The following is a 15,044-nucleotide window of genomic DNA, read 5'->3' as shown; positions in this document are numbered from 1 at the left end:
TGCTCGCAGCGTGGTCAGCCTCAAACCACTTTGCCCCTTTCCTTTGAAAGCCTTTTTTGTGTGCACATAGGAACTTGCCACGAGCTGTCGAAAAAAAGGAAATAAATACGTGCAACGCTAACAGCAAGCTCGGGGGGCGCACTTTTGTTTATTTTGCCCGAGGCTACTGCCAAGAATAGCAGACGGGCAGCCCGCGCGTGCGCAGATCGATACTGAAAAAGGTCCATACATGGACTGACAAGAGTGAAATTCGGGGATTCAAGGGAGGTTGTCCAGAAAAACTAGGGGGGGTCTACACACCCCCTAGGGGGGGTGTAGGGAAATCACTGTTACGAGGTTATTTCCGGAGGTCTAGTATCGCGTCTTAGTAGAACTGTCTATCCTGACAAAGTCTCCAACAGGCTTGATATTTTTTCTTTTCGAAAATTTTAGATGGCACTGCAATGTAGGAGGTGCTGAACTCTCTTCATAGCGCGACAGCTACGTAATGAAAGCTTGTTGGGCATGATTCTAGCACATCACACCATATTCTTGCAAGCAGAGTGACCATAGCAAGTCAGAAGGGGATAATAAACTGCCAATGAAAGTTCTTTCTGATAAGTGACGATCAAAACGTCAACAAGGATGCACCACCAAGTTTGGTTTTCAACTCCAAGCAGATTTCTTCGTATCGCTTGTTTGCCTTGAATATTATGCTGGTCAATCATTGACGAGGTGTTATTACATCACGTGGGGACTAACTGGTGCCTTTAATAATGTCAAACCACTAGATTTCTTCTAGAGAACCACCCAAAATTGCAAAATATGAAATAGAGGTTGGGCTTCACCACAAGGCACAGGCACCATGCGTGCTAACATTTTGTTATATCTGGCAAATTGTTTCTGAAATGTTTCCCTACAAAATGTGTATTCCAAATTTTTCCTTCTACTGGTGGTTTATTTAACAAAATTTCCTTTTTATTTTGTTCGACGCCTGGACAAAAATTTAGAATTTGATAATTTTTTTCGCAATCATTCTTTATGAGAACATTAAAACAGGTGTCGTTAGAAAGCGTGGGGAATCATCTGCATTTTATGTCACTGCAACATGTTAATAACCAATATGTATAGCGCAGAAAAAATGTTTTGTTAGACCCTTCAAAAACGGTCGATTTCCCGCAGTAACGAAAGAGTTAAAATGCTGCGAGCAAGCTGCCAAAAAAATAATTATTCTCACACTCAAAATTTTCTCAAATAATTTTTCTCAATGAGGAAAGACTACAGCGATGAATCCATGCATTGCGACGTGCAGTGTAAAAACAACGCCGATCGACTTCTTTTGTTTTGCTGGGTTTTTTTTTTTTTTTTTTTTTTTAATTTCTAGTGGGGACCTGTGAAAGCCAGTGCCCGTTGAAACACGCATGTGCGAAGCGAACTTCGATGAGAATAAAAACAGCACGCCAGCATACACATCAGCAATCTAACTTGCATGCTACAGAATATGAGGTGAAGTAAGGGTTGACACGAAGCTGCAGGGATTTCACAGGAAACTGCCACAGCTAAACAAATGGGTTATAAATGTGGTCACCTTAGCAATGACAGTGCCATGTCCGCTTTTTTTTTTCCCTTTCTCTGTGCATAAGCCCACCCCAGCAGCTTATTATCACGTTTCGCTTAGTAATCTGTTTGATGCCTCTTCTGTATTGCGGTGCTTATCGCTGCCTACCCCTTCCTATGTGTACGTGCGGGGCCCCTGCCCATGCAGCGGCGGCGGCTGCTTCAACGCAGATATTGCGGCCAACTTCATACGACTAACCTTTTGTTGACTCAGACAGAGGGAACACCGGCGCCAATGCCGGCAATGAAAGTGGGAAGTAGCTTCCCGGGGCTCAGTTATGAGTTGACGAACATAGCAACTGCATCAGTATGTTCACACGAGCCGTGGCACCCGGCCTTGCGCGTGCCACTTGCCCCGACTGTTTCGCTTGGATTCGCTGAAATTTTAACGAAATGCTGTGATGCGTGAACCGCGTGTTTACAACAGAACTCGCAACTGTTCACTGTGCTCCCCTTTTAATGAGAGTCGCAGCCCACATCTGTTCTGTGCCCACGCCATTGCTGGCAGCATCGGGTGGCTCTGTTGCGTTTGCTAGCCCTTCGCAGACGCAGTAAACATCGTTTGCAGTATGTTGGTGGCGACCATGTTTTGCGGTTTTCTTGTGTAAAACCTTCCAATATTTCCTATCTCTCTAAAACCATAAAATGAGCGTGCTGGTCCAAGCAATCGCTCATCGCACCGTAGTTCGGGCAGTGCGGGTACAGCATGCTGGCGATGTCAGCATCTGATTAATGCCGCGGTGGCCGCAGGTGGCGCTAGTTGCTCAGGCGCCGGTGTCGCCACCATACCAGCGCACGGAGCCTATAAGCGCATGGTGTAAACACTGCCGTTTTCGTGGTTTGTAGTACGATCAGTATGAATGTAGGCCGAGTATTGTACTTTTGTGATTAATTTATTTTTGCATTGATTACTGCGTAGTGCCCTTCTGCTGTGGTGCCGGCAGAGTTCAATTATGTGGATAATGAAGGAGCGAACAGTTAGTTGGTCTAATGGACGACGATGAAAGCGGGAAATAACTGGACAGACAATTGCTTTAGTTCTTGATTGCTTTGCCGTTGTCTGAGTGGAGCCCTATGAACGAAAGTATCTATGCTGCTGCAGATGTACTTAGCGTGGGCATATTAGGCCATTGTAAGAGATTAATGGATCTGTAAAGGTGGAATGCATTTTTTTTTTGTTTCTTTTCAGGAGCGTGAATCCCAGCTCCCTGGATCTTATGACAAGCTTTTCAACTCTCCTGTGTTTGCCACATCTGTGCCATCGATGGTTGTTGAAGAATTCAAGGAAAATTCTATAGATTCTGAAAACAACCCAAGTGGCCGTCATGCCCCTTCTGCTTCAGAGGTGGTCACCTGTCAATTTCTCTTGCCGTTGATGGTTTCAAGCTAATTATTTTGTAGCATGTTTTTCAGCTGCCCTGTTTGGCTATACCTAGTTAAGCCTAAGCGTAATTGTTTCTTTGCCACTGGAAGTGCTGTGAATTTTTGGCAGTTCCAAAAATCGACAAAGAGTTTGGTGCTGGGCCCGTCGGTACATATTTGGATAGAATGACGGAACCCACGCTTGAGGATGCGTACACACAGAGAGAGTGGGACAGCACACACGCTGGGACTAGCAGCAGTTTAATGAATGAAAATGCAAAGGAAAACCAAGATCGGGCATGTGCCGTAAGAAACAGTGTAATGGCATGGTTATGACACATTTCAATATCAGCATTTTTCCAAATAACCGATTCTTTGCCTGATAGCGTTAGTGAGGCCACACTCGCGCACTGATCGTGACCGTGCTTTCGCATTTGGTATGCTTCTATCATCTCCCTCTCGCACTTTGTGGCTCCTTACCAATGTTCTGTTTTGTCAAAGGGGGGGGTGCAGCCACACCCTTGGCAATGGACAGGCAAGTTTGTCCCTCTGCCTGATGGGACAGATGTTTCACGTTCTTTTAGACCAACACTTAGACGGCATCCCGTCTGCCGTATATACACTGCATCGCACTTTAGTGGTATGCGCCAGATAACATTTGTAGTGCACTTCGTCAATTTTGTGGCATGGTGGGTTGCGCATATGTTATTTGGTTTGCGCTTTTCAATTTTAGGTCTAAGGCTTGCCAGCTTACACGGTGCCGAAAGCACTACGTGCACCCCATGCCTGGTGGCCGATTTTTTAATATTGTGCAAAATCTTCTGAATGTGCGGGATTGCTTCAACCTTCTTATGGTCCTCACAAGCACGTGCGTTTATCCTCCCATCCGATTCTTTTTCATCTTGTTTAACTTTGTTTCGGCTACCAACTTTAAAACAGTATCAGGGAAACCAGTCGCCTTTAAATGCTAAACTTGTTCGCCAAAACTTTGTTCCATTGAATGGTGGCAGCTTTTCCTAAGGGGTCTGCTAAAACACAGTGATGCTATGCCGTGCTTGACTAACTTTGAATGTGACGGCTCGAACACTAAAATCTGTTTCTTAGTGCAGTATGAGTACATCCAGCAAACGTGTTCAGAACCTTTTTTGGTTCTCGACATGTTTGCTGAATAACGACGATAAAATCTCTGTTGTTGCTTATAAAAGCTGCCCCATATCAAAGAATTCTTGCCTACAGCACTGAAGGGTGCTGTCATGCAAACTGTATGATCAGACGCCATCTGAACCACTGGTCTTGAGCCAATGAATACACAGCTAGGGGTTATAGGAAGAAAAAGTGTGTGTGTGTGTGTGTGTGTGTGTGTGTGTGTGTGTGTGTGTGTGTGTGTGTGTGTGTGTGTGTGTGTGTGTGTGTGTGTGTGTGTGTGTGTGTGTGTGTGTGTGTGTGTGTGTGTGTGTGTGTGTGTGTGTGTGTGTGTGTGTGTGCGCGCGTGCGTGCGTGCGTGCGTGCGGGGGTGCGTGCGGGGGTGTGTGTGTGTGTGCGTGTGTGCGTGTGTGCGTGCGTGCGTGCGTGCGTGCGTGCGTGTGTGGGTGGGTGGGTGGGTGGGTGGGTGGGGGGGGGGGTAGTGTACGTACAGGATTAAGGAAACCTATAGGTTCTCTCCATGCACATCAACAAAAAAGGGGGACTTTCTCAGCCACTGCTATGCTGACAGCAGTCGCTGCGACTATTTTGGTAGTAATCTCTTTTTAGCACCGCGACATCTGACCTCATGCTGGGAAGTATTAATGCAAGATATCTACTATTAACGAGTAAGCTATGGATAAGAAATACGCTACCTAAAAACAAAATGAGATGGACTATAATCTTGTGTTCCGAATGTGGTCCCACTGCTGCGTTTAGCTACCGTAAAATCCCGAGAGATGCCCCACCCCCGAAAGATAACCCACCCCTGTTTTTGGCACGATTTTCCATTTTTTTTTCTAAAACACCTAAACATAACCCGCCCCTGACAATAGCATCATCCCAGCCGGGGATGACGCCCGCGGAAACGAGGTTAGCTAGCGTGGCTGGGGTGCGATAACAGGTCACAGGTCACATGAACCTGAAAAGGTGCGGTATGTCAACAGCCCTCGATGGATCAGAAGACGGAGAGCTTCATGAGCGGCTCGTTTCGGCGATCCCTCCTTCTGCTGCCCTGCCAACCACGTCGAACTCCGTGCGTGAGGAGGTGGTCGACCTTTTGTTTGACACTGAGAGCGACTGTTTGTTCGACGGTTTTGACGACGAATGAATACAGTGCTAATAAACGCGTGTTCGTTCTTTGGCTGCGATACATTTCCCAACTTTTTTTTACTGCACACCGAAAGTTAGCCCACGTCATATTTTCACTCGATTTGCTCTCGATCTTAGGTGGGCTATCTCTCGGGATTTTACGGTCCACTTGGAGACGCTAAAAGCGAAACCAAATGCACGCGTAAAATCGACGTTCTCACGCACTGACGTAGGCCTGCGGCGGCATCTGCCACTGCCTTTACGCCGACCAACGACGCCGGAGGGCACAAGGAACCACATAGGTGCCGCTACGCGCGCGTAGACCCAACGTACTCTAATACGCCGCGCGGTGTGCCTAGACTACCCCGGACGCAGCTGTGTGGCGACCAGTTCAACTACAGTTTAACTGGAATAAAACAAATAATGTATGTTCTCACAAAAATAGTGTGTATATTTAATACAGAAACAACTAAAACAGTTCTTGGGACATTAAAAAATGTTAAGAATTAGTATGCTTACTTGGCGGGCACAAAACCCTCCACTACATTTGGCGTACACTCCCTTGCTCCCATAGCTGCTCATTGCTTCGCGGGCTTTCTCATCTGCTCACTTTATTTTACAAATTAATTTTATCACATAATAATTATAAAGTTAGCTTATTTATCAATTAGCTTTCTTGCTATGCGACCTGACTGCCAGATAACATCACTGCCAAAGGTCGACGTCAACACCGTGCGCCTGAAAGTTTACATCGATGTCTAGCTGGCTGACTTGGGCATAACAAGCACGTAGCAATGTATTTGGCATACGCCGGAGTGCGTTGGTTACGCCGGTTTACGTTGGTTACGCTGCGTTTACGCCGGTTTACGTTGTTGTGAGAGTATGTCTGTTTTACACGTGTGTGTGGTTGGGCCTTTATCCTCCTCACTGGTGTAAAGGTTTAAAAAAAGAAAAGTTCAAACTTACAATTTTTTTTTTTTTAACATGAACAGTTTTTGTTGCTTTTCGTCTGATAAATTCACTACCAGGTACATGTGTTCCGTTTTTGCAGTTTAAGGGTGGGGTGTTCTTGCTGTGTTCACATCCAGATAAGCTGAGATTCTTTTGCATGAATGTGACAGGATGAACTACTCGTGATCCTTCCACATAAGGTTGAAAATACAATCATGACTTGTTTTTGAATCTGCACTCAGAGATTTGGTACCGAAGCTCTTCAAGCAGTGTCGAAACATTGACAGTGAGTGCAGTGCTTTCTAGGGTTTTAGCTTTTAATGTTCTATGGCCTTAATTGGTCTGTGTTTGTCTGGTGTTGCCAAAAAACAATGACATGTTGTGTTTGGTCTAATGAATGAGCATGGTATTTGCGGGGAGTAGTGTGGCTAGCAGCAGTTCTTTTGCACCTGCCAGGTGTGAGTAGTTACTGTATCCAACTTCTACTCCATAGCCGCTGCAGTAGCTTATTCTCTGGTGGAGGCGACCATATGTATGTGGCTTTGGGCACGTTGATCCGTACTGTATTGCACGTTGGCCAAGGTCTGTAGCTTTGTTGTGCAAAACCTTAATTTGGTTTTGCTGTCCCAAACCGTAGGCATATCGTAGCTCATAGCAGCAACTGACCATTGCTCGTTTAGCGCTGCCATACCCATCAGCGGATGCAGCTTGTGTACTTCTATGTTGCCTGTGTGGTGGCACAGCTATTTTTCACGTGCTGGGGCGACAGTGGGTGGTCTGCTTGTGGCTCTGTGGCAATAATTGGCCATTGTCACATTAAATAATTGTTGTGCAAAAAGTGCAGGATGGGACTGCATATATGGCCCCGGCCCCTGAAGCGCATGATTCACCGAATACAGCCTCTGGAATGCTCGCCGTGCAGCTTGAAATTGAAAACCAATCCTCAGGCTTTCGTTGGAAGCGGAAGAAAGGCGAACATTGGTACAGTCAATCGCCCTCGGAACACCAAATGAAGGTGTACCCCTTGTATGAATTGCTCGCAATCTGATTAAATAAGTTGTTTTTTTTGGCTTACCTGAAGTGCTGTCATAACACAATGTAACTAGACTGTCGGGGTATCTTATACTGTAGCCAGGGGGCCTTTTTTTTTTTATTATTATTATTAAACAAATTAGAAAAGCTGACTGTTTCCTGTTGATTGTGTCAGGTTGTTTGCTGCTCACACAAGCAAAGTGTTGCACCTCACGCCTGCAATCTTTATTGCTCCCGGGCTCACTGCTGTAGGATGTTGGAGTACCAAGTATTTCTGTTTGTGCTTGTTCTAATGTGTTCCAACTTGGACCCCTGCAGCAGCCGGGAGCTGTGCAAGGCCGGCCTGTTCCGTGGCCTGACAGCCCGGTCAGCTCGCTGGTGCCGCCTGCGAGTGCTGCTGCCCTGTGCCTAGCCAACAACAACTTGTTCAAGCGGCCCGTGTCGCCCGAGGTTGCATCGTCCTCTCCGTCACAGAAGCGGTGCAGGGCCGGCCTGCTCCAGCGAGTGACCAGCTACAATGAGGTGGGCCAGATGGGCTGGCAGCGGGGCTCCGCATGCGTGGTGCATGGCTGTCTCGACTGCGTTTAGCTTGCCAGCCTTGCTTCTTCAGACCTTCGCTTGTGCTTGCCATATTTGGTCTCTTGGATTTCCGAAATAGGGCACATGCTGTTGTTCACGCTTTCGTGAGGGAGGGTGCGGTGCAGGAATGCGGTAAAGGCTTCATATTGAACCCAAGTATTTTGAATTGCTCAAATAGAAAAGTACACAACAATTTAAGGGGGGACACTGGTCTTAATAAAACAATTTCTTTTAATTTTCAAGCAGCCTTTGTGAAACTTGTCAGTCTTGCTGCTTTTCTCCCACTGATTTCAGATATGCCATTATTTTCTCAGTAGGTCAATTAGTTCCCAAGATAATTAGCACTAATTAGCCATTTTTAGTAAAGCGATAGACAAAACAGTGTTGGTCATAAAACTGTAATCTTTATATTTTCCAATACTATGAACCCTGGTGAGTGCAATAATCGAAGCAGTTTTTTGATGCATCGCTTGGAACTAATTTTACAGCTCGTTAAACTTTGGTGTTTGAAATGGGCACTCAAAATGGCTCCTTGCCATTGGTGCTACCAAAGTTTAATAAGCTTTAAAATTAGTTCCAAGCGATGCATCAAAAAACTGCTTCGATTATTGCACTCACCAGGGTTCATAGTATTGGAAAATATAAAGATTACAGTTTTATGACCAACACTGTTTTGTCTATCGCTTTACTAAAAATGGCTAATTAGTGCTAATTATCTTGGGAATTAATTGACCTACTGAGAAAATAATGGCATATCTGAAATCAGTGGGAGAAAAGCAGCAAGGCTGACAAGTTTTACAAAGTTCACTAGAAAATTAAAAGAGGCTGTTTTAAGACCAGTGTCCCCCCTTAAAGGCACTCTTGTCATCAACAAAAATTCATTGTCTGTACAGTACTTATACACTGCTTCAGTGTTACTGCGTTATATTTTGAGATGACCAAATCAGATTTATTCGCACACATCGTGTCTATACTCCATTTCATACATCAAGTGCAACGCTGTCAAAGCTAGCGCTCTTGTTTTCGCTGTGTACTTCCACGACCAAAAAGTAGTGCGTTGCTTGCAGTGAGCGAGAAACATGAAATGCTTCGCCAGCAACCTTAGAACATTATCATTTGTCATCAGCTTGACAAGAAACGCTCGTATTGCTGGGGGAACAATCAAAATATGCAAGGTTGTATTTCATGTTTGTCCTTTTTTTTTTTTTTTTTTTCATATATCTGGTTTTTGCTCTCTGTGCAACCCTGGCCACCATGTTTTGTTTACTCTGAGTCAATTTTGGGGAAATGGCGTCCAGCTCTTTGGCCTTGGCCACCCCTCCTGTACGGTTTTTCGAGGGTTCGTACATCAAAGTTAACGTGGAACTCCAAGCAAGTAATTGCAAATGTGTACGCCCATACCAGGATGCATTTTCAAGAGAGATCTGTCCAGGAAGTACTGAGTGTTGTGAGCGAGGACACCAGTGTATCTCCCTGTACCGTTGCAAAATTGAAGGCAAAGTGTCTGTGTGGGCCTTTGGAATCTCCAAAGAAAAGACCTTGCGACATGCAGATTCTAAGCTTGCAAACTGTCAAAATATGACAGCTTCACAGTCCATGCCATCCACCTGAAAGTGCACATTATGTATGCCAAGAGGGCGATCCCAACACTGGACGATGTGAAAAACTCACTGAAGATGGCAACTTGCCAGACTTTATGAAAACGATCTTGTGGAGGTTATGAAGAACATCGGCTTCACGTTTGATAAGGGAAAACGGAATCTTGAACTGATCAAGTGCAGTGACATCATTACCTGGTGCGTGCCGCAGGTACCTGCAGGCGATCAAAAAATTCCGAAGACAGGGCAGGTGGGAATCATTCTTTGCATATTTTCTTACTAAGCACGTTTAGAGTGCCTTCATATAACGCTTTATATCAGTGTTGCATAATTACTACTCTGGATTTGGTGTGACTCCGGATTCATTCCACCTTTTTGCTATCCCGGAATGGAATTGGAATGGAGCTGTGAAAATGCTTGGAGTAATGGATTGCGAATAGAATTACTTAAGCATCATTTGTCCAGAATGGAATCGGAATGGAATGGGCTGGATTTTTAGACAAGCTGCATCCGTCTTCAGCTGGGAGCCACAGCCAAGCTGGCTTTTGAACCAGCGTCAATGCAAGCAAAGCAGCCAATCGCTGCCCTCAGTTTTTTTGGTAGCTGATGTGAGCACGTGGATGAAATTGGTGAGTGACTCCCCAACGAGTAAAATGTTTCGGGCACCCAAGGTGCGCACCAAAGCGGCCGCTCCGAGTGATTACCGCAGTATTCCTCAATCTCGCAATCACCAGAACCTACAGCAGCAAGCGCGGCTTCTCTTCCCCACGGAGATTCTGGCCTCTGCTGCCATGGATCTCATATTACTCGGTAGCATAATGAGAATTTTTGTAAATGCCAGTTCTCAGCCTAACAGAAATGAGCACGTATTGTGCCCAAATAAAGTGCAACATTTAAAGGGATTAAGAATGATTATGACATGTTCGCACTCTCGGATTAGTAGTGCAGTCATGTCATCTCATAACATCGACACAACTGCGTCGTGATTGTATTTGTTACCCTCTTATACACTCTGACGTTGCTGTTTAGGAGCTTGCTTTTAATTTGACGCTTGCAAGTTTCATTTAGTGTGCAGAAAATGCACTATCAGGTGGGTGACACGGACATGAGACTGTTTGACAGGCGGTGTCCTGGGTTGGGTGGCATGCGGGGGAACCTTGTTTAGGCTCAGGTGGCAAACAACGCACCGTACTTAGACCTGCATAACTACAAAGTGACGCAAGAAATGTGGGCGCAAAGTTTCTTCCTATTGGTTGCAAATGCGGGTATGCATCGGCTCCAAAAGTGGGTACGTGTCGGTCTGACATTTTCATTGGTTGTGGGCGCGGGTATGCGCGGCCTGACGCTCCCTATGGCTGGTACGTGAGATGTGGCTGAACAAAAAAGGGCCATGATTTAATTTTTTTTTTTAAGTATATAATCGTAAATCTTTGAGCAACGTGAAAAATGTCAAAATGTAACCAGCCGAACTGCTGCCTCGGCTGAGGGAGGGGTGGGCCCGTGTATGCCACTGCCCGATGTTAATCCTGACATCACGCTTTGACGTCTGATGTCGTCAACCGGTCCACAGCTTGACGTGCTGCGAGTTTGGCGTTGCTTAGCATGCTATTATTTGTTAGCCTGAAGAGTAAGGTTACCTGAAGTTAACACTGAACATAGTTCTATCAATAAAACGTGCTGTTGGGCTAGTTGGTATATACTGAATGGGAGGCTTAGCGCAAAGAAGACGAGTATGGTGGCAGACGAGACAGGCGCTAAATATACAAAATAGACAAACAAAAATATACAACGTTCGTAGCAGTGGTGCCAATAACTCTCGCATCTTTCAGGGGAGCGAGCCTGCACAGTGGATGTTTATTCATTCCTTCAGTGACGACGAGATCACATCATCCACAGCAATGATGCGCCTGTCTTGTCTGCCACCGTCTTCATCATCTTTGTGCTAAGCTTTGTGCTAATTCAGGTCTAGCAAGAGCGATTGGCCAAGGCTTTTAGTCATAACAGATAAAGAAGGAAAAGACACAAGTGAAAAAATGATAATTATGAAAAGATCAAGATATGGTCAGTTAGTGGTCTGGCACGTTTCGCGACATTATACACTCAGCAACGCGACAGGCTGTGCAAAACGAAACTAGCACACAGTAACGTATTCCACCCTAGCGCTGTGCAAAAGACATGCTGATCATACAAATATTATCATAGGGATCGGGAACACTGGCCTTTGTGAATTAGAAGCGTGGTTCTTCTGCATGAGCTGTCACCAAGCGACGACCACCCCTCGACCTTGGTATGTTTTTGCAGTCATCAGTGCGTCTGATGACATCAGCTTCATGTTGTGTTCGTAGGTAACTCATTACAGATACCCAGAGGTAGTTTCTATTTAGAGAAATTACAGGAATGGAATTGAACTTCCTCGCCATTCCTGGGGTGGGAGTGGGCAGAATCTTGGCGTCCCGCGGAATTGGAAGGAATGGAATGGCGGGAAGTTCTAATTTCTTGCCTGCACACACACATGCCCGCGGCCAGTCTCCCGATTTTTGACGTCCCCAGTTTGGCAGGTATGACAGTGTTGCAGTTGATGTATGAAGCAAAGTGTAGTTGACATCTGACGATCTGTTTGCAAAGGTAAGGCAGATTCTTCGTGGGTATATAGAAAACCTCTGGCCTTTTCTGTTCAGCTTCTCAGCACGAACAGGTGCATTTGTTGAAATCTCGTTGAAGGACGAGCCGCTGCCCTACATCACTCCTTGTTGGTCGGCAGGCCTAATCGTAGATGCATGTGAACCAGTGAACTCTATTGATTGATTGTACTGGCCTTGAATTCCCTAGCCAGGGTGGATGCGTTGGCAGTGTTCCAGTGGTCATTTGCTCCCCACTTTTCTGCTCGTATTCGCATTGCTCTTTAGGAGTACTAACCATATGTGGCCCTGCCTGTGGTGTCTCCTTCACCAGCTTGCTGCACTCCTGGTTATCCATTTGGCATCATATCATTGTTCCTCTCACATTGTTGGCATTGACCATGAGGTCACGAACGAAATCTTAAAATCCCTCGACAGCATCGTTATAAAGTCTCCGAAAACTGCCACGTAAAGTGCGCAGACATTCGATATCTGAAGTCTTTTACTTTGAAAACAAAATATTTAAAACTGACTTTGGTGGGAGTAAAAGAACTCCAAAGTCAGTTTTAAATATTTTATTTCGACTGGCAAAGGCCGTTATTTAAAGGAACACTAGAGCGAATTTGTGGGAACTTTTATGTGTGGCTGCACTGTGTAGTAGCTCAGTCTCAGGCCCCATTTTATTTCCTTGGCTTAGCAGAAGAAATCTTCAATGTTCGCATAGTTTGTTCTCAATATAAAATTGGGTGTGTTTCATAGTTTGTGAGCTGTGAACATGCCCACACTTCACTAAATTCTCCATAAGTTGCAGAACATGTTGTCGCTTGTGAACATTTTTTTTTTTTTCTTGAGAAATACATGCATGCACACCGGCTGGAACAACTAGGCTTGTGGGCTCTAAACTTAAGCCTGACAAAGCGGTTGGACAGTCTTACCGCAGGTCAGCTCAGAGGAAAGAGGAGATCTTCCCCTGGTCGGGGAGAGCACGGTGCGAAGGAAGGTGACAAACTGGTCCTTCTTCCCTCGCACACACGTTCACGGCGAGCCGGTTAGGCGCGTCGCACGGGGTCATGAAGTCCTAGGACACGACCTATGTGACGTGCCGGCTGCCCAAAATGGCGGCTACCAGCTCGCGAAAACATGTGCAGGCGAGGCCTAGGGAAATAAGGGTCCCCACAAGATGGAGAGGGCATTGCAAGGGTAGCTAGCAGGAAAGGGAAAGGGACAAAAGTTCAAGATGGCTTAATTTGGGACCGGCTGTAAGCCGGTTCATTGAACAGTTTTGAGCTTCGAAGAAAGTGATCTTGCCTCACTTAACATGTCGTTCATGAGGAACGCTACAGGAGCGCTTCAGGAAAGCATTTTATGATAAAACTTTTTTTGCAAAGCTACTCTTTGTGAAGAATGTGGTCAACGTTTTCACTGATTTTTTTGTCTTCGTTTCGAGTAAGTTAGCCGTTGGTCCACCTACTCAATGATCATAGGTGACCCTCTTTCACAACCTGGGTGGGCGCTTCATAAAGACAGTCTTACCGCTCAAAGAAAGCCAGAGAGTTGCTGTTGTCGCAAACCTAGCCCCCTGCAAATTGGAAAGCGAGTGTAGAAGTCGGAGAGGACATGTAGCATGCGATTTCGTTGGGAACCCGGAGAGAAACAGACATTTAGGCTGGGTGCTTGAAGCTTTTACATAAAATGGACTCGGTACATTCTGTCACGTTTCACTCTGTTCCATTCATTATGGTTTTGCGAAACGTTCTGTAGCCTACCGATTGGAATGCTACCCCTATAGTCATTTTTTAAGTAAAACTTCAAGTTCTTTCATGATCTGTTGGCTCATGCATTGAATGCATGTACACACTCGCACGAACTCTTTCGGTGCTTGTCTTGAGCCATTTCATAGTCACTTCTAAAAGACATCTGTACGGCAGAAACTAGTCTGTACCAAAGGCATTTTACTTGTTTAAACATTTCTGTGTGCCCACGATGCTGCTTTTGGGGCTCTTCTGAGTTGTTTTGCTCCACTTCTAGCAATATTTCTCAAATCTTAGTGCTCGCTCTGGCTGCTCCAAAAGTCGATTTTGCTGCTGCAAAACCTACTTTTGGCTGCTCCAAAAGCTGCTCCAAAATGACTCAACCCTATCACATCACTGTATGTGACATTCTTGTCTAGGGTTGTGGAGTTCCTACCTTTGGACCTGATTTATTTTTAACACCAATGTTTCTACTTGTTACAGCCCCGATGTTCCACCAAGGTTGCAAACCTGCCAAGGTCCCTGTCGGATCCCGATGCTTCGATCAAGCTTGCCTTGCAGAAATGTAAGAGAAGGGCACTGGCCTTTGAACTTTATTTGACTTTTTTTCTTTTTCTCCTTAGCTGACCAGGACCCCGACCTTATTGGAGACTGTTCAAAGGTGAGAGTAGCCTTTCTTATTATTTCATTTGCTTTTCCTTGCATGAATGGCATTAATCTGTGCTTGCTGCAATCCTCCAGCCCTATGCCCTACCCCTGGTGAGGGGAAAGCACCAAGATCTCAAGATGATACTGCCGTCTACCGTGAGTTAACTCTGCTCTCCTCTGCTCCTCCCTCTGCCCTGGTGGTTGTGCAGGACTCGCTAACACTAAAACGCCTTGCCTGTGCAGCTGGCAGATGTTCTGCAGGGCAAGTACCGCTCTGTCGTGGACGAAGCAGTGATCATCGACTGCCGCTACCCGTTCGAGTACAAGGGAGGCCACATACAGGTGAGCGTTAACTTTTTCTTCCCGCTGCTTTAATTCTGCCGTGAAGGCGTTGCCTTATTTTCAGTCTCCCACTGGCATTGTCAGATGGGGAGCCACAAAAGGTTGCTCGTGTGACACTTGCGGGTCACGTCTGGCTTTGCAGGGGTCCATCAATGTGTACAGCTTGGAGGCCCTTGTGGACGAGTTCTTTGGGAATTCCGCGCCAGCTCCGTGCTGTCGTCAAATCCTGGTGTTTCACTGTGAATTTTCTTCAGAGCGCGGTCCTAAGCTGTGAGTGCACCTTTTGAGATTTC

At 45.8% G+C, this 15,044-nt stretch overlaps 1 protein-coding gene across 2 annotated transcripts in view; it reads left to right on the top strand.

Moving 5' to 3' along the window:
• The window catches only part of LOC144156232 (M-phase inducer phosphatase 1-like), a 122,722-nt gene that overhangs the window by 92,588 nt on the left and 15,090 nt on the right, over positions 1–15,044 (top strand). Inside the window, exons 8-14 of one of the 2 annotated variants that reach the window (XM_077688137.1) lie at positions 2,786–2,941; positions 7,537–7,737; positions 14,245–14,326; positions 14,385–14,422; positions 14,503–14,565; positions 14,653–14,751; positions 14,894–15,021. In XM_077688137.1, coding sequence (XP_077544263.1) covers positions 2,786–2,941; positions 7,537–7,737; positions 14,245–14,326; positions 14,385–14,422; positions 14,503–14,565; positions 14,653–14,751; positions 14,894–15,021 — 767 coding nt within the window. Of the gene's footprint in view, positions 1–2,785; positions 2,942–7,533; positions 7,738–14,244; positions 14,327–14,384; positions 14,423–14,502; positions 14,566–14,652; positions 14,752–14,893; positions 15,022–15,044 lie in introns of both variants that reach the window. The other variant, XM_077688136.1, reaches the window with a different exon arrangement.

The sequence above is a fragment of the Haemaphysalis longicornis genome, unplaced genomic scaffold, assembly GCF_048455015.1.
Source record: "Haemaphysalis longicornis isolate Haplotype H1 unplaced genomic scaffold, Haemaphysalis longicornis Haplotype H1 scaffold_1, whole genome shotgun sequence".
NCBI lineage: Eukaryota > Metazoa > Arthropoda > Arachnida > Ixodida > Ixodidae > Haemaphysalis > Haemaphysalis longicornis.
The sequence above is the reverse complement of the archived record's forward strand: the minus strand, read 5'-3'. Positions and strand labels throughout refer to the sequence as shown.